The sequence below is a fragment of the Onychomys torridus genome, chromosome 18, assembly GCF_903995425.1.
Source record: "Onychomys torridus chromosome 18, mOncTor1.1, whole genome shotgun sequence".
NCBI lineage: Eukaryota > Metazoa > Chordata > Mammalia > Rodentia > Cricetidae > Onychomys > Onychomys torridus.
In genome coordinates this window covers 10,295,289-10,323,221 of record NC_050460.1, presented here as the reverse complement: position 1 = coordinate 10,323,221, position 27,933 = coordinate 10,295,289, and the positions used below count along the sequence as shown (strand labels likewise).

General features: G+C 43.6%; 1 protein-coding gene across 2 annotated transcripts in view; it reads left to right on the top strand.

The window, feature by feature from the left end:
* Positions 1-26,954, top strand: part of Rcan2 (regulator of calcineurin 2) — a 240,321-nt gene extending 213,367 nt beyond the window's left edge. For both annotated transcript variants that reach the window (XM_036167625.1, XM_036167624.1), the window contains 3 exons: positions 4,580-4,753; positions 7,287-7,458; positions 24,456-26,954. In XM_036167625.1, coding sequence (XP_036023518.1) covers positions 4,580-4,753; positions 7,287-7,458; positions 24,456-24,616 — 507 coding nt within the window. In that variant the 3' untranslated portion in view covers positions 24,617-26,954. The remainder of the gene's footprint in view (positions 1-4,579; positions 4,754-7,286; positions 7,459-24,455) is intronic.
* The last annotated feature ends 979 nt before the right edge of the window (positions 26,955-27,933 follow it).

The following is a 27,933-nucleotide window of genomic DNA, read 5'->3' as shown; positions in this document are numbered from 1 at the left end:
AATGTATGAAATTCTTAGACTACACAAAATTAAAGAAAGAAAACCTACATTAAGATTCTTGATTAAAGAGCTAAGTTTGCAGGGGTGCACTTACAAAAGCCAAATCCATCAAAAGTTTCTATCAAAAGATAGAAACCCCAAATCCAGTGTTTTCCATGGAATGAAAGGCATGTACTATGTGAGAAAAGAGGGGAACCTTTGGTGTAGAGGAAGACACTGGTGGGGAAGGAGGGTTGGCTTGAGTGAAGCCCCCGTGGGAAGGATGAAGAAGAACATAGTATAATAACCTGTGTGCAAATGCCGGAACGAAGTTGTTACTTTGAATGCTAACTTTTAAAAAGGAAATCTTCCTTGGCTGAAGGCTAGTTCAGAGTTTGTACAGCTCTTGCAGAAGACTCCAGTTTGGTTCCTAGTGCCCATTTCAAGTGGTTCAACAGTTGTAACACCAGCTCTAAGTGATGCAATACCATCTTCTGGCCTCTACTAGCACCTACACACACACACACACACACACACACACGATTTTTTTTAATAGCTTCTATGTATGTTGCCAATGATAAACCACAAGATTTAAAGCCAAAATTAATTTGGGAAAAAAATTTATCCACCAGACTTTTTGGTAATCAATATTATTGACTATCATTTTAATATTGTGTGATTAGACTGTCACTTTGTGAGGCCATATAACTTAAGGAAGCTGTTTTACAAATGACAGTGTCCACTATTACAAAATCATGCGGGGGGTTAAAAGTAAACTCCACTGAAAGTGCAAAATTTGGTCAATGAGCCTTAATACGGTTAAAGTGCTATTTGGTTGTGACTTCAGACCCTGAGCTGCAATGACCTTTGGAAGCGACCACTTGTCAAGCATTGACGTATCAAGGAAGAACAGCTACATTCCTGAGAGGCTGTTCCCACACTTCCCCACACTTCTTCACACTGTTGAGTCACAGCAGCCAGTGCACTGGGAGGAGAAGGAAGATTCAGGGTGAGACGATTTGCATCACAGACAGCAACGGCAATCTTCTGGCCCTAGCTTGTCATTTTTCTGAAGACAGAAATTTCCCATAATAAGGTTATGCTAACATATAATGGGCATATTACTGTTGCTTTGAAATGCATCTGCAAGTAAATATTTTCAAACTTCAGTTTTATTTCTGATAGAATAAATATGAAGAGAGGAAATCTACACTATAAAATCTCTTTAGGCGCTTCAATAATTTCTGAGAGTGTAGAGTCCTAAGACCAAACATTGGAGAGAGCCACCATAGAACAGCACAGACCAGAAGCTAGAGGGGAACCTCACAGCCAAATGTGAAGAGAAAACTGTCAGGTAGAGAAAACTGTCCAGTGGAGGACCACATTTGACTATGTACTTGATGGGCACTGAGCATCAACACAGAACTAGGTTTGCCATGGTGGAGGTGGAAGACCCCTCAGAAGCTGGTCTTTCTATGTAATTGTTTTATCTATAGGTACATTGATGGGCTCAATATTTTGTGTTTTTCTCAAGCCAAATTGTTTTATATGCTGTTTATTGCTTCAAAATATGAATATTTATAATGTCACTAGTGGAAGCCCCCTCATTCTTGGCTAGATCTAATGCACCCCTACTGCAAGCTCATGAAAACTTGTAGAGAGGGTTTTCCAATCACATGGAAGATGTTTATTAACATCTAGGCATAAAGTCTCACATGGTCCAGTAAAAACCCTGGCCCCTGAATGAGCCGGACCTCCAAGTAAGGGTGTTAAGAGCTCCTTTGGTGGCACCATTCCCTAGGCTGGGTCCTGGACTATATAAGAGTGAAAACTATCATTAAAAACAAGCAAATAGCTTGGGTATGTTCATTTTTCTCTGCTCTTGAGAGTGGATGCCTGTGACTATCTGCTTGGTTCCTACTTTGACCTAACCCCAAATAATGGACTGTAAGTTGGAGTTATAATCCAAATAAACCATTTACTTCCTGATTTTCCTAGCCTTTTGTCAGGATATTTTGTCACAGTAACAGAAATGACCTAGGATATTTACGTTAGAAGCCAAGTCTAGGCAACAACGGCATGGAAGCGTCTATTGAAGATCAGTAGAAAGAACAAAGCTGGCACTGTTGGCTGGCCAAGGCCTTTCAACATGGGCAAAACAGAGGACCATTAGCCTGGAGCTCTTGCCCAGCTCTTTGATTACTTTCGTCTAACATGAGTACTTGAGGTTGGCAGCTCAAACTGATTAGCATGGTATTAAAAATAAGAAGCATGGTATTAAAGATAAAAAGCATGGTATTAAAAGAAGAGGAGGAGGAGAGGAAGAAGAAGGAGAAGAAGAAGAAACTTATTGGGGGACAAAATCTGCCCTCCCCTAGGCCTTATCTTTTTGCTTTTAGACCTGGTGAGGAGATGGGGAGGTGGAACCTTCCTACTGGGAAGATAAGTGACCCAGAGACAGGACTCAAGAATTTTGCCCTAAAACACATGCTAAGTGTAAAATGAGTTTTTAACATTTAACCCCTCTCATTTCTGAGGACTCACATAACTAATCAAACCACTGACTGAGTTTTAAGTTTTAGTCAGCTCAGAGCATTTGCACTGTGTGTGTGTGTGTGTGTGTGTGTGTGTGTGTGTGTGTGTGTGTGTGTGAGAGAGAGAGAGAGAGAGAGAGAGAGAGAGAGAGAGAGAGAGAGAGAGTCAGAGAGAGGGGTGGGGAGATGATAACTATCAGAATTCCTATCTAGAAAGACACAGGATTGCAAGAAGGAATTCCTTAATGAGCCCCTTAGAGTGGTAGCTAAAGGCTCAGGATTTGGAGCTGGCTTATCCTAAGACTTGAAAGATGAGGTGGGGGGGGGGGCAGGAAACATTGTTTTGCCTATGGCAAGGAAAGATGCTTGGTTTGCTATTTTCAGGGAAAGGAAGAAAGAACAAAGCCAGAAAAGAGGGAAAAGGAATCCATCAGATGTCTGTAAGAATTAAGAAGCAAAACAAGCCCAAAGCCTTGAGTGGACACTCTAGGTTATTGGAATGAAATGACCCATTGGCATATAAGAGAGAGCATCATCAGACATGGGAGTCAAGCATGGAAAGAGCTTGGTCTCAGCCTAGGGTGTCGCCTGGGCTTGGAAAGACCACAGGCATGTACATGAAAGGCTAAGATGAAATCTTCTGTATAGAGACAGGAAGCCTTCCCTAACTGCAGAGGTATGGTCTAAAAAGCCACAGGACTCATGGGTTCCAAACCCCAAGTCCTATGTTGATTCTCGCTCCTGTGGTCACAACTTTAGCCCAGTGTCTTTTTATCTATCCTTCCCTGGCTTGCTGAAACATATTTCGCCCCATTCAGTAGCAGTGTGATTATTCATACAGTTAAAGAGCGGCTCTGTAGCCAGGGTCCCAGGAACTTCGTCTGGTCTTAACTTACTGAGTGAGCTAGGAATATCAAATTGTGAAACGATGCCAGTGAGGATGGAAAGGGTAAATTCATCATCCATCAGGTTAAAATTCCATGAGCCTCGGGCTGGAGAGATGGCTCAGTAAGTAAGATACCAGCTATGGATTCTCCAGCACCCAATTAAAAGATGGGGATGGTGGCATGCAGCTGTGACCCCCCCATGCTTGGGTGGGACAGGGACAGGTGGATCCTGGAGTTCATTGCCCAGCCAGCCTAGCTGAAAGACTGTTCACTGAGAGACTGTGCTTCACAAACGAAGCTGGAGAGAGATTGAGAAAGACACTGAGTGTCAACCTGTGGCCCCGCCCTTTGCACAACCCACTGGAAGACTTACACCACACACACAAAATTCTATGAATCATATAGAATCCATTGTTCAGGCATTTCCTCTTCTACTTGTTATGACAAAATACTGTTGACTATTGGGATTTAAAAATCAGGATTTTTTAACTATAGAAATTACTCTCTTAAGACCCATTTCTCTATTTAAAATGTACAGTGCTTAATATACATTGGTTTCTCTAGTGATAAGTTCTTGTTTAAGGCTAGCAAGAACTGTATAGGTGGTGTTAATTTTATACACACACATTTAGTTCTCTGATTTTTCCTTTTATTTATTTTTTAACCCCTCTCTTCTGGGTGTTCTCTTGTGTCTATGCTGACATCTCATTTAAACTTTAGTCAACCACACATCAGAACAAAATGACCCCCATCTCTGTCTGTACCTTTCTAAAAACCTAAGGAAAGAACAAGTGAATACATGTGGGTGTTTTTCAGCTGTATTAAAATTGTGTATCAAATCAAACTTTTTAAACTGCTGCTCTGTATTATGGAGTCTTGGTTGTGCTTCAGGGAGAAAAAAGCAAAACCTTAGTGGTTTATGCAATAAAAGTTGATTGGTTTATTTATTTATTTTTTCTATTCCACAACAAAGTTGGCTGCAGGCTGGGGTAGGTGTGTGGAGAACTTTGCTTCTCTTTCTCATGGCTACCCAGGCTAAGGAAACTGCTGTGTCTGACCACTGTGCCTTCAGTTTTAACTTTCTGTTTTCAACAGTCTACCGAGGTTGCCTGCTCTGGTCACACGGCATTGTACAAGACCCATGAGCAATAGATTTCTTTCTCTGTTTGTTTTCATCAGGAAAAATTTGAGGGACTGTTCCGGACTTATGATGAATGTGTGACGTTCCAGCTCTTTAAGAGTTTTCGACGTGTCCGAATAAATTTCAGCCACCCCAAATCTGCAGCCCGTGCTCGGATAGAGCTTCATGAGACCCAGTTCCGAGGCAAGAAGCTAAAACTCTACTTTGCACAGGTAACTTTTTGCCCTGCTCTTCCAGTCCAGAGGTTTACAGCACTTGCTGCTTTTGCAGAGAAACCAGATTTGATTCTCAGCACCTGCATAGTGGCTCACAGACGTCAGATGCCCTGTTCTGACCCCTTAGGGCAAAACATTCATGTACATAAAATAAAAATTTAAAAAGTCATTGTTAATTTAAAAATCAATAAATTAAAATACAAATGGGGACCTGGAGAGATAGTTCAGCAATTAAGAGTACTGACTACTCTTCTAGGGGACTAGGGTTTAATTCCTCGCGCTGTCTGTAACCCCAGTTCCTGGGGAATCCAATGCCTTCTTCTGGCCACAGGCATGAATTGGTTTGCTGTTATAATTAGCTCACTAAGGAAGAAATCCAGTGGCCATGTAAGACCTGCACAAGATATAATAAGTCAGTCAACATTCCAGCATGGAGGGTGAGGAGGACCATGAGGTGGGGGACCCCACCTCCAGTTAAGGGGCTTTTGACAGTTCATGGCTGCTAGGAGAGGAGGAAGCAGTTCCCTTAGGGGTGTGGCCTCTGGAAGGTTGAGCATGTTCCGGTGGATGGTCCCATGTGCATGGACAGCATATATGGACAGCACAAATTAGACTCAGGGTAAAAACATACGAGCATGAAGTTGGCAGGGTAAAGGAGTAACAGCAAATGTGATCAAAATACATTTGAACATGTATGGAATTCTCAGAGTGACAGTTTTAAAACAAGAACTAGGCACAGATGGTGAGTCACAGAGCGGTGTCTGTGTCTGAGGACAGGGCTCTAAGGGCTGCCAAGCTGAGCTTTCGTCAAGACAAGTCACAGAACCTCGTCTTTAAGATGTAATGATGACATCATCAAGCCATGTAGCTTTCTTGATGATGACATGGAAGACTGTGTATAGCAGTGCCAGGATTCTGGTAAAGGCACAATAAATTCTATCTAGGAGCTATAATAAAATCCCACCACAGTGACTCCTAACCTTCCTAAAAAGGGTTATGATTAAAATTTAAATTAAATAGATTTAATGACCTACTAAAACTATCTAATGATTCAGATTTATGACAAAGAGTTATAAATCTATGAAAATTAAATTTATGCTTTGCAAAACCAAATGCTCACTATTCTAAACAGTGACAAGTAGTTCTTGAGGTGGTTCATAAGGTCCACAACACTAGGCAGTCAGTATCCATTATCTCCATCAAGGCCTCATCCATCACTAGGCAACAACCACCCCTCAAATGATCTGTGAGTGGGATTCCAACTTTGGACCACACAAACATGGCACAGAGGAAAGATCCCAGGTGTCAGCCTCAGACTCTTGCAAAAATTCTACATCTCTTACAAATTCGTGTGACTAGGACAAATCTCGGATCACCATTTATTAAAACCTGCATCAGGATCGGTGGTGATGGTGTATGCCTGTAATCCCAGTGTGTTATAGTATGAGGCAGGAAGACCTTGCATTCAAGGCCAGCCTGAGCTACACGGTGAAACCTTGTCTCAAAACCGAAAGACTCTGTGTGTGTGTGTGTGTGTGTGTGTGTGTGTGTGTGTGCAGTATATGGCAGATAGATTAGGTTGATTAAAAGATATTGAGTTATGATGTGACTCGGCAATACTCTTCTAGGCACAAAACTAGGGAACGCAAACAAATACTTAGGCAACAATATTCACAGCAGCACTGTTCACAATAGGTAAAAGTGAGAACAACCTAAAGTTATTCAATAGATAAGGATGGAGAGACTGTGGTATGTTCATACAAAGGAATATTATTCAGCTGTAAAAAGAAATATTGATAATCCATCACCAAATAATGAGCCTTTAAAATGTGATAGGAGCTAGACAAGAAAGCTCACCTGTTCTGTGGTTCCATTCTCATAAAATAGTTAGGTAAGTCCAAAGAAGTAGACACAGCTTGACCACCATTGGGGGTAGGAGGAGACTAGAGTGGTAGTCTTTATTTAAGGGATGCATAGTTATCCTTAGGGCAATGGGAAGGGTTAGGCAGTGGTTCTCAATCTTCCTAATGCTGCGACCCTATAATACAGTTAGTTCCTCATGGTGTGGTGACCCCCAACCATACAATTATTTCCATTGCTACTCCATAACTGTAATTTTGCTGTTGTTATGAATTATAATGTAGACTTCTGTGTTTTCCAATGGTCATAAATGACCCCCAAAAGGGGTTGCAAGCCACAGGTTGAGAACCACTGGGTTAGGAGCTCAGTAGAGTTGCAATTGAAACAAACAAACAAAACCAAAACATGGGAAGGGGACAGATGGTACCTGAGGAAGAACATCATGTACACACTCAGAAGTGCATACAGCATAATGCAGGGTTCAGCAGTGTGTTTAGGAGGCCCTCAAGGTGACCCTGGTGCTCATCAAAAAGATAGAAACTGCTGTTTTAACTACTGAATCAGAAAATGAGCGCATGGTGTGATTGCTGCTGAAGTCTGGCTACCAGTGAAGCCCTGCCCAACTAAAGGCATGGAAAAATCACGTGTCTCGTTCTCCTCTATTTGAAAGGTCCAGACCCCTGAGACAGATGGGGACAAACTGCATTTGGCACCCCCACAGCCTGCCAAACAGTTCCTCATCTCGCCCCCTTCATCTCCTCCTGTTGGCTGGAAGCCCATCAGTGATGCCACACCAGTCCTCAACTATGACCTCCTTTATGCTGTGGCCAAACTAGGACCAGGTAAGTTCTTGGTCCTTCTTAAAACTAAGCCTTTGTCAGCAACCTAGAACCGCCAAACAAAATGAACAAGCTTGAACATGGAGGTTTCCCATCACACCTGCATTTCTAATGGAGTCCTCGCTCCCTGTGGACAGCGGGAGGGAAGGAATGATGGATGAGATGCAGTGCCCAGCTCTGCACCTTCTGCAAAGCAAAGCACAAGCCTGCACTGAGAAGAGTTGGGTTCTGAGTTGCAATGCAGGACTTTATTGCAGAGACCATGATCCAATGCTGGGATCTCTCTGTGCATCCTGAGGTCTGCAGAGAAAGATGTTCTCTCAGCTGGCAAGAGGCTACCGTACTGCCTTACCAGTTTTATTACCACTACAGATATTAGGATGCACCCTGGAATCCTCTGCTATGAGACAGCCTCCTTATCAAAATGAAGACTTCTAAGTCCTGAGAGAAGTCGATGATAGTAGCCTCTATATACGCACATGCACACACACACACACACACACACACACACACACACACACATTCACTTTGTTCCAATGTCAGTACATTTTAGCTGATTTGTTCTTTCCAGTTACAGGTATTTACTGCCATACTTTATTTTCCCACTCCTCTGGGGAGGGATGCTTGAATTATTCCCAAGTTTTTGCATTACCATCAAAGCGACTGTTAGCTCTTTCTGTACTTCTCCGATGTTATTTGAGATTTTACACCCAGCAGTGATACCATCTCCAATTTCAGTCGGTGATGTTTCTTTGTTTCCAAGTGACTTCCTTGTCTTCTACAAGGAGAGGAAGTGATGAAATGGGAGAGGCTAAAACAAGCACTGTAGCGATGCAGGATGAACATGGCCTTGCAGTCCTCTCTTTGTGCTGGTGGTTCTAGGGTGACTGTGGACTTTAAAAACACAACCCCAATTGAGTGACTCTACCCTAAGGGAGGTAAAGTCCACAAATCTACCAATTCTAACCTACAGGTGAGTTTAAGAGCCACTGGCACCTAAATGCCAAATTCTAGGAACAATATTCTTTATATAGTCATGGAAATGTCTGATCCAGAGTCACCCATTCCAGAACCCAGATTCTCATATACACCACACTTGGTCACCCATGGGTATTAGAGTGAAAAATGGTTTGTCAAGGATGGAAGGAGTCCTGGGATACGGGACTTCTGTGCTAAAACCAGGACGTTCCCGAGAAGAAATGATCACACTACTTACTGTGTTCTCAGATAAAGATGGGAGCTGATTTGATTAATAAGCATTCTCCGTGAGAAAATGACTGTCTGTTGAGTGTGGGGTCTGCCTCAGAAGAAAGCCTCTCCTGGTGGACCCGTGAGCCACTTGACCTTGGGGTCTTAGAAATGACCATGATTCTACCTTCAGAGAGCCACTGTGAGAAGCAGTAGGTGTGCAGGATGGGCTGGTGAACAGAGGGATGGCATTTATGAGTGCCCGATTCACTCACTGGAGGCCTGAATCAAGGAGTCAAGGCTGTGGAGCACAGCAGCATAGTATCATACACACAGTCAGTCTGCTCAAGTCAGGCCTTGGAAAGCTATTAGTAACCACAGCAGGGAGTCTCGAAAGCCCAAGGGACCCTGTGGGCTGCCAGCTTGACTCAGCTGTGAACAGGCACCCGGGTGAACATGTTGGATAATTGTTCTGCATATCAACAAATAGATCTTCCTGTAGAATCACCAAGACCCTGGCTGGCTGACTTGGATTTTATAGAACTGGAGACTGGGGTCCCAGGGTGAGAACATAAATTGCTGAGAACACACCCAGGTAATTCCAAGGCTGTGTTCATCATCCTTCACTTACATCATCCTGTAAGTGTGTGTGTGTGTGTGTGTGTGTGTGTGTGTGTGTGTAGGCCAGAAGTCAAACACTAGTACTGCTCTTCAGGCACCATCTACCTTTTCTGCTTTTGGGTTGTTTGTTTGTTTGTTTGTTTGCTTATTAAGACAGGATCTCACCTGGCCCAGAACTCACCACATAACTAAGCTGGTTGTTTCGGGGATGCATCTGTCTACCTCCCCAACACTGAGATTACAAGTGTGTACCACCATGCCCACATGTGTTCTGGAGGTTAGGTGCTCATGTTTACCTGACAAGCACTTTACCCATTCAGCCATATTGCATCCTGGTCTTCACTCTACCGAAGCAGCTCCTTGGTATAAAATGTGTTGAGATCACAGCTCAACTGCTCTGTGCTCCACCTACTTGGAGTTGGTAATCCAGGAAAATTCTAGCCACTTTTTTGTTTTCATCAAGGACACAAACTTTCACTTGGAGTCAGCGTCAGCAGAGAGTGGGTACAGAGAGGAGGTCAGGGCCAGACTCAGTCACCCTCCCTGGTTCACAGTCCAGGGTCTGGAAGTCATTGTCAGGGGCAAGAATGACCTCAAAGATGGAAAAAAGGGATGCCTGGAGCAGGAATTAGGCCTTGGAAGGCATCCTTGTGGAACCTGCCCCAAAGGAAACAGAGGAAATGACCTCAGACAGTCAGGAAAGGAGGGCGGTTCTTGTGATTATGAGCAAAGGTGATTGACAGCATTCAAGTGCAGGGTAACCTATGGCCTTCGCCTTCCTGCCTCACATAAATGTACCACATACTATTTTGCAAGTGCCCTGGAGCTATAGTCACCCCATGTCACAGACTAGAGGACTGAGCTGTGGGAAGACAGATGGGCCTCCCCAGGGTGATGCAGCTGGGTGGTTCCAGGGAGTGAAGCTCCACCCCTTGGCCAGATGTTCTTCTGTTATGGAGTATTGCCCACTTTGGGCCTGTTCTGCTTGGGCCCTGGGTAACTTCTGTTCTTTCACACCACTCCTGCCTTTCAGAAAGCCTGACCCAGTGTGTAGAGTACACAGAGATGGGAGCCATTCACTGCCATGTGCAACAGCAAATGCCAAGGTCGCCAACGTGCAGGGTTCCCTCCTCTGCAAGGACAACTGGCATAGCGTCCTTGGAGCATCTGCCACCTGGATGGATTTTTTTGGACATTATTAACTGCATCCTTTGCCAGCAGTTTGAGGCTGTTTCTCTTGGCTCCCAGATCCCATGCGGATAAATGACTTGTGTCCAATAATGGGGCTGAAAATATCACAGAGGTCATTATTAGAGGCCATTAGCATCACTGTCTGTTGCTGAAACAGAACACCCAGGACTTGATGATTTATAAAAAAGAAAGAAGTTTGTTTCGGCTAGTGGTTCTGGAAGCTAGGAAGTCTAAGAACCTAAGGTCAGCACCTGCTCAGTTAATGTGTCACCCAGAGGACATGAGGCAGCCAGGTGTGGGAGAGCACACCTTTATTCTCAGGGTTTGGAAGGCAGAAGCAGGGGGATCTCTGTGAGTCTGAGCCAGCCTAGTCTACGTAGCAAGTTCCTGGCCTATATTCATTCAGATCTATATAGTGAGACTCTTCTTTAAAACAAAAGCAAACCCATAGAGGATATGAGTTTGTGGCATGCTCTATAACAGCCCACACTGTGGTAACTAATCCTAGTCTCATGTGAATGAGACTGGCATTATTAATCCATTCATTGATGCTCAGTTGTTATCACCCAAACCCTTCCCAACATGGTTACACCGAGCAAGTGGGGGTCCAATGTGTAAGCTTAAGATGGGCCCTCGAGCTACAGCACAGGCTATTTCAGGCACAACAAGGAGAGATCAAGATTACATCCTCCCTACATCCTCCCCTTGTATACATGTGTGTCCTATCCCCCAACAAGGTGTCATAGCAAAGTGGCTAGGCGACGATGGATAGATAGATAGACAGACAGACAGACGGATAGATGACAGGCAGGTAGATGATAGACAAATAGAGACAGATACATACATACACATATACATACATAGATGATAGAGATAGATAGATAGATAGATAGATAGATAGATAGATAGATAGATAAATGATAGATAGATATAGATAGGTAGGTAGATACATACATACATATATACATACATAGATTAGATAGACAGATAAATGGATGGATGGATGGATGGATGGATGGATGGATGGATGGTAGACAGACAGACAGACAGACAGAGATAGCAGTTGTTTTCCTTGTGGCACTCCACACAACTGCTCACTTCTCCTTGTAGGCATTTTCTGTTGTTCAGCTTTGGCTCTTTCCTGATTTTTCAAAGGAATGTGTATGCTTTATTCACACTGGAATTCTCAGCTCCAGGTTGTACCTGGCACATAGTAGAGACTCAATAAATCATGAATACAGCGATGCCTCAGATGTTAGCCTACCTAGAGATAGTGTCTTCAACAGCAGATTGTTGCTTTCTGTAGCTTTAGCCAGACGGAGTCAGATAGCAGTTAATTAATGTGTGCAATAACAAAAGGACTTCTGGCATTGCCATTAAAAATGATTTCATAAAGTTCATTTCTTTAATCCTTTGGCAGAACCATTTCAGTGACAAATTAGAACTCATTTCATGTTAAAGGTAACTACCTGAGCTCCAGGTTATTTTTAATATAATATTTTTATTAATCCTTTGAGAATTTCATACAAAGTATTTTGATCATATTCACCCCTACTCCTCTTCATTACTCTTCCCAGACTCTCCCTCTCCCTTCTTACCTATCCCAAACTTTGTATCTTTTTTTTTTTTTTAATAACCTTCAGAGTTCCATTTTGGGCTGTCCAGATACTCATGAGATTATGGCCATCTTCTGCAATATAGTGAGCCTACCAGAACCCACGCCCTTTAAGAAAATAGACTCACCCTCCCCGAGAAGCCACTTCTTCAGGATTGGGTGTTCATGAGCCTCTTTCCTCTCCATACTAGACTGTTGCATGGCTTGGTCTTGTGAAGGCGGCACCATCTCCTGTGAGTTCATGAGGACAGACGCTATGTAATATCCAGAAGACACCTGTCACCCATCCTTCCCACCTCTTGCTCTTACAGTCTTTCTACCCATTCTTCCCCAATGATCCCCAAATCCTGGGAAAGAGGGTGTGGCTAGATGTCTCTTGTAGCTGAACACTCCACAAACATTCATTCTCTATACACTGAGCAGTTGTGAGTTTCTGTATCATCCACTGCACAGACCCCATGGTTCTTTTTGGCGGGGGGGGGGGGGGATGCATCCCTTGCTTTACTGAAATGGCAATTTGGGGTCTACAGCACAGAATTTTCTCCCTTCTTCTCTCTTCATGGGGTATTTACAGTCTCTATGAAACGAGGGCTTTTATGCTTCTGATCCAGAGGCATTAACATGGATTCTGACCTGGAGGTGGGTAATGAGCTAAAATTATCCATTTCTGTTTTAATGATATCTGTTTTTCCTAACTTGAGAATCAGCAGTACAGGGTTATATTCTTCTCATAATATAATAGGAAAGAAAAGGAAAATAAAATCCCAACCCAGCAAAAACAGCGTATCCACAGCAGTGGGCAGAAATGGTTAACAGAGCGCCACCCAACCAAACAGGAGGAGGAGCTGAGCGGATGTGAAGTGCCAGCCTTTGTTTCACTCTCTGGAGGGCGCTGAAGGTCATGCTCATTGCCACCAAGAATGCCTGCAGGGAGAGAGGAAAACATTGTCTATTCCCTTCTCCCCTCCTTCTATTTTTAGCTCTGCTTAGCAAGATCAATTTTAGTTAACTGCAGAGGAGGGTTTTAAATGGTACTTCAGTTTCACATTACCCACGTCCGCTATATTTAGATCTCCCCCCCCACCCAAATTCTACTCTATCAAAACATGTCATAGTAAAGAAGCATTGCTGTGGTGGCTGCTTAGCACACAGTTTCCCTCACGTGGAAGATATCTGTCACTAATTAATGTAACTTACAAGGAAGACATAGCTATTCCAAGCTCTGATTCAGTGGTAAGGACAATTCCTTTTCAAATATAAATGAGCACCTATATTTTGGGTGGATGGCATGAATATTGCAGGAAGATTCAATTCACACTTCAAGATGGATATATCCTGATCACAGGCATGAACTTCAAGCACAGCAGCCAGCATCCCCCATTCCCAGTCAGCACAGTCTCCAACCATGGCTCTCCACACAGGGGATGCAGAGCGCTGGACCTCCAACCAGTGTTCATCAGCTTCTATTTCCTCTCTAAGAGTTTTCCCTGAAGGGGCATACATGTAAAAAAAAGACTCTGTTCTTCTCCACATGGTCCTTGGGTGTATCTTCAGTCCTGCTGAGTGGAACATAAAGCCTGTCTTGACTTATGACCTCTGCACTTTCTCTCTCTGTCTTTACACCATGTATTTGGGCCCTCAGTCTATGGATCCATTCTGGGAAGTTCCCTGGGTCCTACAAGTCTCAGGAGGGACTGAAGGCCACCACAATTCAGCATGAAGTAGACACCTCTAGAGGAGGTGAATAGCGCTTGTGATAAGTCCCCTGTGAATTCTTCCTCTTCCTGTTCTTTCCCTCTCTCTGTCTTTCACCATCTTCAGAAGCAGGACAGAGAGGGGGAATGCTAGCAAGCCAGGTGAGTGGCCGTGTCCTGTCATGAGCGGATAGTACACCTACCTGTGCTGGGAAGTCACTCCTGCACCATTCGGACCTCTCACCTGTGCACAGGAGAGACTGCAGTGGCGACACTGTGGTCCCCAGTCTGGGCTGGGGCACGCTGCTCTTCTCCAGGGTTGACCAATGTTAAGTATAAACTTGTACAAACGCCAAGGAATCAGAGAAAACCCTTGAGATACAACTGGAATTCTTTGAAATGTTCCTGTAATTCCTGTCCTCCCTGCCATTCCTTTAAAGTAAGTTCTTTCTCTCCTCTGTGTCATCCTGGGAATCGGCCAGAGAGATGGCTCAGCAGATAAAAGTCTTTGCTGCCAAGCCTCATGACCAGAGTTTGATCCCCAGGCCCATGGTGGAAGGAGGGAACTGACTTCAGGAAGTTGTCCTCTGACCTCCACTCAGTCTATGGTACATGCATACACATCCATACATATACACAAAATAATACATAAATGTTAAAAAAAAATTTAAACCTTGTGAATAGGCTGCGACTCACTATCTGTGAACTTTAAGTGTTTTGTGCCCTCTGTTCAGAGTACCTGTTTGTTTTCTAACTATAAAGAATATCCATTATGAAGTTAGACTCTCCTCTTGCTTTGGGATAATGACTAAAACTCAAGGTGTGAGGCTGAATCTAGATTGTATATTCTCTATTCTCTATGGCCTGAAGCAAGTTCCTTACCCTGCCCCTTGAGTCATGTTGAAGTCTGTGTCACAAAGCTGTGTAATAAGAATTACTTTTTTATGCGACTCACTTAGAGACTTAGCTCTGTGCCTGGAATGTAGGAAGTGCTCAATAACAGAGATATTACTCAGTTTACAGGGCATGCCAGCTTTCTGTGACATACAGTAGGCAAAGCAGATACCTGCTCTAAACAGTGTTTCAGCATGAGGGAGAAAGCTAGGACAATAGTCAAATAATAGAGCAACGGTTGTGGGTGAGTGTGTTACCACAGAGACAGTAGAAAGGACCCAGGTCACAGTGTGGAAACACACACAGGGTTTACATGAGGCTCTGGTTACAACTGACAGGGACTCTGTACTAACCAAAGAGGAGACCCAGCTGCTCTCAGAATGAAAGGAGAAGCAAGATCTTATCGATTATCTGGCATGGCTAACTCCATCTCCTCCTCCTCCATCATCATCATCATCATCATCATCATCATCATCATCATCACCATCTTTTCAAAAGAACTTCAGGAACTTAAGCTGTTGCAAATACCAGGAGAGTACCAGAGTGGACTAGAGAACACATGCCATTCTTTAATGAGAAACAAGCTAAGGGCCCAGGAGTGTAATAAGTCTTTCTTTATTCAGCCAGTCAGCGCCCAAATAACAACATGGAGACTTATTATTAATTATGGAAGGTAAGCCTTAGCTTAGGCTTGTCCCACTAGCTCTTAGAACTTAAATTATCCCATTTATATTAATCTAACATTTTTCCTTGTGGCTTATCTCTGTACTGCCCATCCTGCTTCCTCCACACATCTTACTTCTCCTTAGCGCCTAGATTCCTTCTCCTCTTTCTTGCTCTGCCCGGAAGTCCTACCTATACCTCCTGCCCAGCTATTGGCTGTTCAGTTTTCTATTACAACAGTCACAACAATACATCTTCACACAGTGCACAAATATCCCACAACATTTTTGTCTAAATAAAAAAGAAAGGTTTTAACGCTAACATAGTAAAACTATATACAATAAGAACAATTGTCAAATAACAATTACATCACAATGTTTAGTCCATATGTGTATTTGAAATATTCGGAAAAATATGGTATTATCTATCCTTAGTGAGTCCAGTTTTATACCTAAACCATTTTTGATCATAACTTACATTGTCATCCTAAAAAATATCTTTTTAGATTTCAAACCATTTTCTTAGATAAACAATTTAAACTTTTATGTCTCTCAACCTTATACACTTTATACCTCTTTTGTGAGTTTCTTTTCTGAATTTGGTAACAAGGAAAACTGTAACTATAACTATCTTGTCTTAAACCCCATCAGAGACCTGAGAAGGATATAATATTACCTGATTAAACAGGAAGTATAGAGCAAGTAACTTCCAAAACCAAGGAATGCCAGAAACATCTGATTTCCTGGACAGTCACTCAAGGTTCCCCTGCAAGGTTGGGGCATCTATCTTTGACCTACAGGCCTAGAACATCTGACATACTTTTCTGTGAAGCAGGAATTTAGAAGGACTATCCTATCTTGTATTGGCAAAGTTTGCCGGTTGCCTTCTTTTGTTTCCTGCTTGTCCAGTTTGGACAGCATAGTGTCAGTAGGCAAGGCAAAGGCAGTTTCTTTTCTCAGTGGTCAACTTTGCCACAAATAAAAACAAACTGCATAAGGAGGTTCTTCAATGCCCATTATCTTTTCTGAAGTAAATGGGTGCTGCCAGGAGCAGACATATCTCACTGTCATGAAAAGCCTTATGCTATTAAGACATTTTAAATGCCATATTCTGTAGGTCTCTGAAGTGTTTGGAGACCACCTAACTATCTAAAATATATCTCTGTTTAATCTTGAAAACACCTATATGACTACAAGTTTGATTGTTATAGATGACTAACTACTCACCTACATTTCTTAATTATCCTAAACAGTTTGCAATATAGCCTTCAAGGGCTAGAACTTTACATTATATTTTTAAATGAGCTGTATAGGCACAATATCTTACACAAGAATAGAAACACATATACAGTATAACAAAATCCATATAAAATTCATACCAATGTAAAATATTTAAGATTGGTGTTTATTTAAAAGCAGACTCAATAATCCCTCCTTTTATCCCATCATTTCTATACTGTTCCCCCCCCTTTTCCCTTCAGAAAGAGATCTCTAGATCTAATCTCCTTTGTTTAGCTTTTTTTCCTGATCATGACCAATAACAATTTGTAACCACCCCCCCTAAATGAGGACAAGCATTCATAACTCACCAAATGACTAAAAAACATCCACTCCACCACTTGGGAATGTGGAAATCGTGTTCTCTAGACAGCGTCCTGTTGTCTGGGGGTCACAGCATCTTTAGGGGACCCTGAGAAAATTGGAATAATGATCAAATCCTGGGAGAGCTGGTTGTATTACTTTTTTGTTTAGTTTCTGTGTGATGGGAAAGTGCAGGACTTATCTGAACTCTTGGCTGGATAGTCTGTGAGGCTAGACCATCTCAACTAGCAGCTTTAAGGTTGTTCTGAATTTTAAGAAAACAGAGGCATTCTGAGAGGCTGGGTCACCTGAGATACTTGTCTTCATTGTTATCTGGTCCTTTTTTTCTGAAAACACATAAACTTTTTAAGGTATTGTATATATGTGTGTGTTTGTGTGTGTGTGTGTGTGTGTGTGTGTGTGTGTGTGTGTGTATTAACACAAGTATGGAATGTGTGGTATGCACAAGTCAGCTAAAGATGCTTTTTTTGTACTATGTTTGAGCAGATAAAAGTTATCTGTGAACTTCATAAGTCATTTGGACTACATAACCAAAATGTAATATAAATATCTATTTATGCCATATAAAAGGATGGCATGTAATAATAAGTCATGTGGATTCTGTAGCCAACATTTTATTATGTTTCATCTAATCTTGGCTGTTTCCATGTTGAGGGATCAGCATATGCGTACCTGTCTTGTAATCTTTCTTGGCTTTTTCCCTCACATCTGCAGCCAAGATCCTCAGGAGATCTCCTTTGATCAAATCTGATCTTTATTAATTTTGAAGAGAACTGTAACTTTTTGTTTCCTATGGAAACAAAGGCATAACCTCTCCCCCAATGCAACATACTTTCTGACTTCCATTTTGAAGTTAAGATACTCTTAAAATATATAGGTTGATTTAATTTAGCAGTTTCTATAATCCACTTTCTCTCAGAAGCTATTTTTTTGTACATTAGCATTTAAAAAGTTCAGTGTCAACAAAGTACCATACAGGATCCAGATGCCCTGTATATTTGCCATCTTTATGTGGCTTTATGCTTTTATTTTATATTACTTCACTCTTTCTTTAAAGACTTTATTTTTAAACTATTTTTCTATGACTGTCTATACTCATTTTTCTTTATATAGCATCTAAGCACATTATTAAATACACTGTTACAAGTTCAGAGATTTTTTGTTTTGTTTTGTTGTAGGCCCAATCTTAAACTGCTAGGCTACACCACATGGTGCTGTATATGGCCTGCTGACAGCTGGCTCTATATCCTGAGAGCCTAGTCTTGTGTGTGTGTGTGTGTGTGTGTGTGTGTGTGTGTGTGCGCGTGCGCGCGCGTGCAATTATCACTTGAATGAGATAATTATGGATGATGATACATTTAAGTATTAGAATTAAATGGTTCTGACTACCTCACAAAAAAACCCAAGGTCTCATTCAAATAGCAACTTGTTGTTTTCTGTCTCTTAGACAGAGGTGTGGATATAGGGGAAGAGAGAGGAGAAAGGAGATTTACCAATGACAATTAAGAAAATGGAGAGTAGTGCCTCGGGGGAGAGAGGATAGGTCTGTCTTCAGGACCAAGTTCTATGGTGCCTGGCTACACACTCATCTTTGGGACCTGTAGATGTAACTGTCTTGTTAAATAAGAAACACAGAGCCAAATACAGAGTTAATAGCCAAGAGGTCAGAGCAATAGCTGAGAGCTGAAAACCTTACCCTTCACTGCTGCTGCTGTCTTTCCTCTCCGCAAGAGACCTACTTTCTGTGTATTTTTCCTTTTTATAGACTTTCTGTTCTGCCTTCTCATTGATTGTAAACCCAGCCACATGACCTCCTCTTCACTGCCTGTCTATACAGACCTCCAGGTTTTCTATGGTTGGTATTGAGATTAAAGGCATGTGTCTCCATGCTTGACTGTATCCTTGAACACACAGAGATCCGCCTAGCTCTGCCTCCCAACTGCTGGGATTAAAGGTGTGCACCACCACCGTCCAGCTTCTGCTATGACTTGTTCTGACCCCAAGGCAACTTTATTAACATACAAATAAAATCACATTTCAGTGCAAATAAAATATCACCATAGGGACCCAGCCTGTCTTTGGACTTTTAGGGTTCTTGGAGACCCACTGAGTCAAAGCCCTTTGCAATTGTTTCACTGCGTTGTTATTTAAATGTTGTGTGATTAGTTCATCATATTGGAAACCATAGATTATTTGAGCAACACTGACCACAGTGACATTCTCCCAAATAATTAAATCGTGCCTCTTGGGAGAGCTTTATATAGTTGGCATGAATTTACTTCTCTGTGTCTAGGAACACAGGGGCTAACCCCCTTGCACGGATAATTCTCAGAAACACTATCCAACGTCCTCTGAGTCACATTATTAGTATGTGATAAGGCAGCGTCCCCGTCTGTCGTTTTAAGATTAGTTACTGTCGTGAGAAGAGCAGCAGGAAGTGCTCCAGGTAGCTGGAAGAGAGCCCTGGATGTAGTCTTTGCCTCACAGAGGCTGGAAGGAACACATGTGGAAATGCTTGAGAGCCATGTTGAGGAAAACTCCGAGACCCATCAGTTGTGGTGGTTGATGGGAAGGAACTGAAGTGCCTGGCTTTAAGGACCTCCACCTAGAAGCCTGGAGGACTGCTAGAAAGACCCTTGAGGACAAACTGGGCAGGAAGGAAGCAGACGTACAGATATAGTAGGTGTTCTATCTATCATGTGAGCAAGGAAAGGAGTGACTGCTTCCAGAGTCATCAGTCGGTCGGTGAGACCAGCCTGGCAGTATACTCCTCCTACCAGGGCATCGCTGTGCAGGGGTAGGAAACTTCCAGAACAGCAGAAGGTGCAGTGGAACAAGCCTCCTACATTGATAGACTTTTCTATATTTGGAAGCCCCTGAGGCAGGGATTCCATCTATTCCCCATCAGGACACATGATAAGGACTAGTCCCCAAAGCCTGAAGTCTTAGGAGGGTTTCTTTTTCCCTTCACCAGGAAGGATTTTTTCCCTCCAAAGTATTAAAATCTGAACAGTCTTGACTCTGCTTTAATGTACATGTGAGCAGCTCTGCACCATCTCCAGGCCCTCACACCTCTGCAAGACACCAGTGTTTACAAACTCTGTAACCAGTACTTAGTCTAGAAAAGATACAGGAGGGGCTCAGTTACCGCCTAGAGTCAAAGGTGGCATGATGGTGGCTTCCTGTATCAATTAGACTGGAAGACACTACCACACAGCCCTCAGGACCCTGCTCGCCACTGACAGGAAGTATCTTGCCTGCAGCATGGTCTCTCCTGCATCCTGCAGGAGCCAGGACACTGTCACCAACCTGACTCCACCCTCTCAAGAAGAGAGGGGGCACAGAATTTGGGCACCTATTTGAACAGCAGCCAAGCCTTGGTCAGTGTCAGTGGCCTGAATGAGCGTTTGACTCTTGCCCACACTGCACCATTTTTCATGCATCTCAGCAGAGGTCAAGAGAAACACCGACTGGTGCAGTGTTGATGGCTTTTGGCCCTGGCCTCCTTTCTGCACACAGGGGACAAGACGATCTAATGCAGACAAAGGAAGGAGAATGTGACAGATGAATGCTTTCCTTGTCCCAGCGAAGAAACGAATCTGAATGTCTTGTCCTCACTGTACCATGGCAAGACTGCCCCCACCCTGGGTGGATAAAGCTTGACATGCTCTTTGTCCCCAACTAAACCCAGTTGTTTCCCTTGCATGGTGACAGCATTGACGTCACCCTCACGGTGGAAGAATTAACTGAAGCCCGAGGGGAGAGCCAAAAACAGAAAAATACAATCCAGTAAGGCCAAAGCCATTTCTTTTTATTCTGTAGGCACTCAGCAGATGTGAAGCTGTGAGGGATTTTGATAGTAACAGTGTTGCCCAAAATAGCACAATGAGATGGCGGCCTTAACTGGACCACAGCCAGAAAACATCCCTTACATGTGCAGTCTGATTTGATGAGTGTAACTGAAGACGCTTTGTACCCCACATGCAGAGGCTACACCAGAGTGGACCCCACCACTACAGTCCCTCCTGGGCCTCACTTTCTGCATTCCAGAGGTGCGAACACAGCACAAGGAGTATCTAGAGAAGCATCCGTTATCCTCGCCAAGGCAGAGAAAGGACAGACTAAGAGCTGGCTTTGCTCCCTGTGCTTCACTGCAATTGAGAAGGGTGGGAGGAGAGAGGGAAGGAGGACATGAAAAGAGAGAAGGGGAAAAGGGAGGGTGGAAGGAAGACTGGGAGGAAGGAAGGGCAGAGGGAGGGAGGGGGGAAGGAAAAAAGACAAGGATTCACAGTCATGGTAGAGTATGCTAGAAACACCAGCACTCCAGAGGCTTGGACAGAGGGTCACAGGTTCAAGGCCAGCCTGTGTTACATGGTGAGTTCTAGGTCAGCCTGGGTTACATGGTGAGTTCTAGGCCAGCCTGGGTTACATGGTGAGTTCTAGGCCAGCCTGGGTTACATGGTGAGTTCCAGGGTTACAGAATGACATCTTGCTTCCAACAAGGATAGCTTTCTTGCCAAAAGACAAGGAAAGGGCCTATGTTTGTGTTGGCCTGCATCCCCTCTGTCACCCCACATTCACAACCTTCACATTCACAGTTATGGCAGATCACTTCTGTGGTCCCATACACACAAGTACACACTCGTGCATATACACACACGCTCCATCTCTGCACTCACAATAAACAGTGCAGTACACAGGACCACAGAGGTTCTTGGGGCTTCCACAATATGGGTTTTTTGGTAGTATGACAATCCAAAAGAAATTCTTTCTGCTGAAAGGACTATCATCTCATTGGAGAGCTCAGGAATCACTTCCTCCTGTTTCTCTTGAAGAGTATCAAGAGGCACATGGGGCTATGGGGCAAGCGCGCGCGCGCGCGCGCGCGCGCACACACACACACACACACACACACACACTCCACTAGATCAGAGCCCTAAGAGTTGCTGCCCCCTGCTGATGTTTGTTTGTTTGTTAGCCAGCACCTCTAGTAAGTTAGCTAAGAAGCAGTGCTTGGAGATGCTGCCCTGAACCATCTCCTGCTCCCCTCAGATATACCTGGTTTTACGAGGCCCCCCCCCCCCCCCATACATACCCGGCCAAACAACCTCTTCTACTTTGGAGCTTTGATTTTTTTTTTTTACATTGGGACAAAATACAATCATGGTGATAACCCCCACTCAATACAATTCATTTTACCCCACATTAAATGGACCATAACAACAACATGCCTACAGTGATTTCAAAGGGGTTAATCCCTTGCTGGGTTAATGCTTGCTCTCCATTCCAGCTCACTACATAGTGGGAATGCCAAACGGGGCACCATGCCGACGACTTGTTCACATCAGCTGACTTGGATGGGGGCATAAGACTTGATGCTCGGTCCTGCCTGCCTGTAATTTCAGTTTGTCTGACTCAGACTCTTCATGCAGTGCAGAACAACAGCTCTGCCTGCTTCTATCCCTTTTGCTTCCAAAGCACTGGGAGCCATAATCCTCTGTTTTCCTGGACCATTCATTGTCATGACTCGGGAAAGCTCCTGCTGAGCTGGTGGAATGCTGGCCGAGCACAACAGGCAGGATTCCTGCAGGGGTCGGTATCCAGGTCATCGTGCTGGAAGGCAAGAACAATTTAAGGAGCTCTCAGAGAGAGGTGAGACAATGCCAAGTAATAGGGTGGTGGAAGAAGGCGGCCATGATTGGGAGCTAGTGGCCAAGGCGCTTAGACAAAGCACAAATGGTGAACTCATAGGGAAAGACAGGTGAGTGATGACATAGAATCTTCTGGACTAGTTCAAGGACATCTGAACTTGATCTAGTGAGTCTTGGGGAGCTGGTGACCAAGACGCAGCCTAGAAGATACTATTTTCAAAAGCCTTTTTCTGCTGATTCATGAAGGATGGGAAATGAGAGGTGAGGTTTCAGGGGAAGATGGAGATATTAACAGTTGTGAAGTTACAAGCATAGACCCACCTTCTCTTACTCCTGTACCTGGAGGTCTTGTTGCTTCAAATGGACTGGACTGTGCTGTTAAGGCACAAATATTATTTAACAGCCCTCTGTAGCTAGCGATGGGGAAGACCATGAGAGACGCTCGGGAAAGAGCTGCTGAAGTGAAACAAGAACAGACAGATGCCTGGGAGTGATTTGATCATAAAACAGGGGCCAGAAATATGGCTCAGTTGCTAATGTGCCCACAAGCACTTGATAAGCATGAGGACCCAAGTTCAATCCTCAGAACCCATATACAACAGGCTGGCCATTTACAGACAAGGTACTGCAGGGGCTGAGGCTTGCTGGCCAGCTAAGCGAGCCTGCACAGTGAGCTTCATGCCAGTGAGAGATCCCATTTCAACACAGTCACAACAACAACCAAAGAAACAACAATAACAAAAGGTAGATTTACCTGAGGAATAGCACTTAAGGCTGTCCTGTGACTTCACATGTTCATGCACACATGTGCATTTGTATGCCCATGTACCTCCAATCCGCACACACAGAATGAGACTCTTGGAATTAGGGTCTTAATGATATCTACCAGTTATTCACTAACCACTGCAGATTCTGGACAAGCAATGTTCTTAGTGCACCTGGGAGCAGTTATGGTTGTGAGTATTATATATCTGGAGGAGAATTTAAAGACTAGCTTATCCAAAAAGTGTTTGACTCAAGATTGCTCAGCTATTAGCAGCATGACCTGGGATAAGACAGTAACAGGTAGGACTAACTGGCTGTGTGAGGGAGCTTCCTGTCGCTGTAACAAAACACTGACCTAATCAGTCAAGGACGTTGACTTCAACTGTAACTTACAGGTTCAGAGCTTCTGGTCCATGCTCCCTTGGCTCCTTGGAGCACAGTTCCTAAGGAGAGAGTCATGATGGAGAAGGCTGACTCACCGCATGGAGGTCAGGAAGCAAAAAGGAGGAGGCAGGAGAGGCCAAGGGTCCCATCAAATCCTTCTTGAGGCTCCAGCTCATACCATTAGCAGAAGCACTGCAAGCCAAGCTTCTGGGCTGTACTAGAGAGCCAAAGTATTATATTGCCAGATGCATTGAGTCTTCACAATCCAACAGAATGGAAGTACCATTTTGTATTTACAGTTGAGCTTGCTGTGACTGAGAAAGGTTAAGTGACTTATGTGGCATTGGATAGTTGATAGATGGTAGCCAGGGCACAGTGACTGATAGACTCCCCTCATTCCATCCAATACCAGATCGCAGGCTTTCCAACACACCTAAAAATGTCAGTCCTACTTCCTTGGCAAACCCTGCCAAGACAGCTTTTAAGAATCCTCCCCTTGGCTGGGTATGGTGGTGCATGTCTTTAATCTCAGTACTTAGGAAGCAGAGGTAGGCTGATCTTTGTGAATCTGAGTGAGTTCCAGGACAGCTATATATGCAGAGACCCTGTCTCAAAAGCAACAACAACAAAGCAGAACAAAGAAAAACAACAAAAGAAAAAACAAAAACAAAAAAAACAGCAACTGAGCCAAAGGAATCCTTCTCCCCCGCTCACCTGCTGTCTTGCTTTTCAGGAGAGAAGTATGAGCTGCATGCGGGGACTGAGTCCACACCGAGTGTCGTCGTGCACGTGTGCGACAGCGACATGGATGAAGAAGAGGATCCAAAGACTTCCCCAAAGCCAAAAATCATCCAAACCCGGCGTCCCGGCCTGCCGCCCTCCATGTCCAACTGAGCACGCCCGTGACAACACGCATCTCCTCTTATCATGCTTCCCCTCGTCGTTTGTCCAAAACATTAATTGCCTTTAAGTCCCTGGGTGTTTGGTTGTTTGCGATTCCTTCCTTGTAATTAAGCCTCTCGGACAAAAGGGCTAGGAAAAGGTGACATGTCTCCCAATCAACTCATACCCACTAACTATAATCCATTATTTAGAAAGTTCTAGAAGAAAAAGGTAGTATTTTCTTATTAAACAATCAGTACAGCCTATATCTCTGTTCTCTCATGTTGATCCAAGCCATTGACATCAGTAACAAATAGCATTTAAGTTATTTGTGAGCTGCTCCAGTTGTGTGTGTGTGTGTGTGTGTGTGTGTGTGTGTGTGTGTGTGTGGTTGTGTTTTCTCCTGGCCACTTATATAGGACCATAACTAAACTTGATTTTTGACTGCATGGGATCCCCTACCTGGTCTCACCCAGTCCTCTGCATCCCAACATTCCCAGGACATGCACGATCACCAGCATTTATTTTAATGATTTGAGGGTACACCCCACTGCACGGTGTCCCAGCCGTGTCCTGTATAGACAAGGGGTGTCCCCAGCACCATCCAGCTCAACAAGCCTGGGATCATTTTCAGTTTGAGTCAATACATCATATAGCTCTGTCCAAATTCCTGGAGGCAAAATTGAGCTTGGCCCCAAAGATATTCGTCAGTAGATTCTGAACACCACTACCACATAGGACTTCCCATGGTCACTGGGGAGGCTTGTCCAGGTGACAGAGACTGATTTCGGACAAACCTATTTATTATAAAAGTCTCATGGTGTCTGAACGCTTGTCCCCTGCCCACTTTGTATATTTGTACAGATGTTTGAGCTGTGCATTGAAAATCCGGATGTTTTTTATTTAGTGATTGTTCAACCATTAGCTGCTTAATGACATCATCCCTGCGTTGCTTCTGAATGCATCTTGATTCTACTGTAGATAACCTGATATTATTACATGCTCTCATGGTTAATGCTGAGGTGTAAAGGGGTACAGCAACGTCTCGTGTCCATATATAACCAACTAGCCAGCCTCTTTGCTGTCAAGACCACCTGTTTTTAAGCAAAGATCCAGGTGTCAGTTATAAACAACTTGGATGATGCTGAACCCCAGAACGTAGACACAGCTGAGCATCGCAGAACACAAAAGGATGATGGATGAACGGATGGCAGTCCCACTCATCCCGTGCCCATGTGCTCAAAAGTTCTTTGTTTTTGTTATGTGTGACTTTTGTATTTCTCTAGCCCAAAGTGCATTACAGAAGATCCAGCTACAGAACCATACTTTCTGCTCCATGTGTCAAGCCTCATCAATTCCTGTTGAATTAACAAGTAATTTTGGATGCAAATACAATTTACCACAGAATGGGCTAGTACTTTCATGACCTAAGCCTCAGAAAAACACACAAGAACACTAACACAGGCACATGGTGGAGGGATTAATGTGGTTTTTTGACTAAGGTGTATGTTAGTTTCAACAGAAACTTCAAACCTAGACTGATCACTCAGAAAATCAAAGTCCGTTCTACTGTGAATATAGCAATATAGTACTGGACACAGTACAGTATGGTTGAACTGAGGACAGAGTTGCTTGTGGAATCCCAAGTTTTCATGTGGAAAATAAGTCTCCTCTTCAAAATCAGACCTGAGGAGTGTACAATAAGCAAATGCTTTGACTTTCCTTTGTTGTGGAGGGCTTTGGGTTTTTTATTGACCAATGAAAGACTACAAATAGTGGAGAGATGGTGCCCTCTAGTGGAAGAAATATTGGACTCAGCTGTGCAGATGGATTGATTACCAGCCTGGGGCTAACTTTCTAATCCACATTAATTTTCAGGATGCAGGTTCTGGGGAAAAAAAAAATCTAAATGACTGAAAGCCTTGGAAATAATCTGTGTTTCCAAATAGTGGCAGCAGACATTTCCAGTTTAGTAAAAGCTGACATGACTCTGTCATGTAGGCATTAAAAACTCAGTGTCATAGATGACCCAGGTCTTAGTAAACTCTATTGCTGTGTAGATGTTAACCTGTTGCAGATCAAGGGGTTCTCTTGCTGGGTTGAACATGGTGAGAGGGGAGGGGTACTTTCCCCAGGAGAAATGGGCAAGCCCCGGGACCTGCCAGCACAGTGAAAGTCATAATCGCCTCAACACTTCCATGACGCACATGATGCAAGCCTCTTTAGCACTCTTTTAAGTTTGAAATGTTTTCAATGGAGGGGAAGGGGAAGGTCTCCACCAACTGAATCATTTGTGCACGTGTATGGCTCCAAGAGCTTAGAGTTCAAATATATCTGGTGAATGAATGTCCCTCTGGTGTCATGTCTGGCTTTGCATGCATATTCCTGGGGGGCGGGCAGGAGACATGCCCCCTAACTTAGAGTTTTTCTGAGGGTTACCTATGTGTGTAACTAACCTAGTGGCATTTTTTGAAGGAGGAATTATTTGAGCCAGCTCTGGGGAGATGGGTTAGGTTCTGATGAAGGGAGCTAGGAAAGTTGTTTTTCTGTCAAGTTCAACCATATTGACTCCCAGAGCCATTTTAGGATGTGCTGAGAACACATAACATCTCCCCGCTGTGCTCTTTAAAAACATGAGGAAAAGAGGCCCTCTGAAAGAGAAACCTCAAACATGAAGAAAGAAATACCAGTGGAATCTGAAAGATTGACTTACTGGGTGTCGTTTAAACCAGTTTCCATCCACCAAGTAACACAGCAAGTACGAGGAAAATCAAAATGAAATGCCGTACTGGGAGAACATAGTTAATACACATGGAATAGTTGAATAACTCACAGCAAGCTCTGGAACAGTGGTTCTCAACCTTCCCAATACCATGACCCTTTAATACAGTTCCTTGTGTTGTGCTGACCCCACCCCCAACCATACAATTATTTCCGTAACTGTAATTTTGCTACTGTTATGAATTGTAATGTAGATATCTGTGTTTTCCAGTGGTCTTTTGTTGGGATGGGGTGGGTCCCAATTCACAGGTTGAGAACCATTGCTCTAAAAGCTAGATGTAAAAGGCAGACAATGCTTTCTCTTTAATGATTAGCCTATATGGGGCAATTCCCATATGCACACATGCCTTAACTATCCTAATGACCCACAGACAGTAAAAGGTGCTCCACATCACTGCTTGTCAGTCAAGGACAAACCTCCCAGGGTATCTAAGAACAGCAAGGCTGAGATGAAGTATGTGAGAATAGGGAGGGCTGGTAAAGCTACAGAGGAGGCCTGAATAAAGCCAGCTCTCATCTGAGAACACTGGCCAGTAGGTACTAGCCCA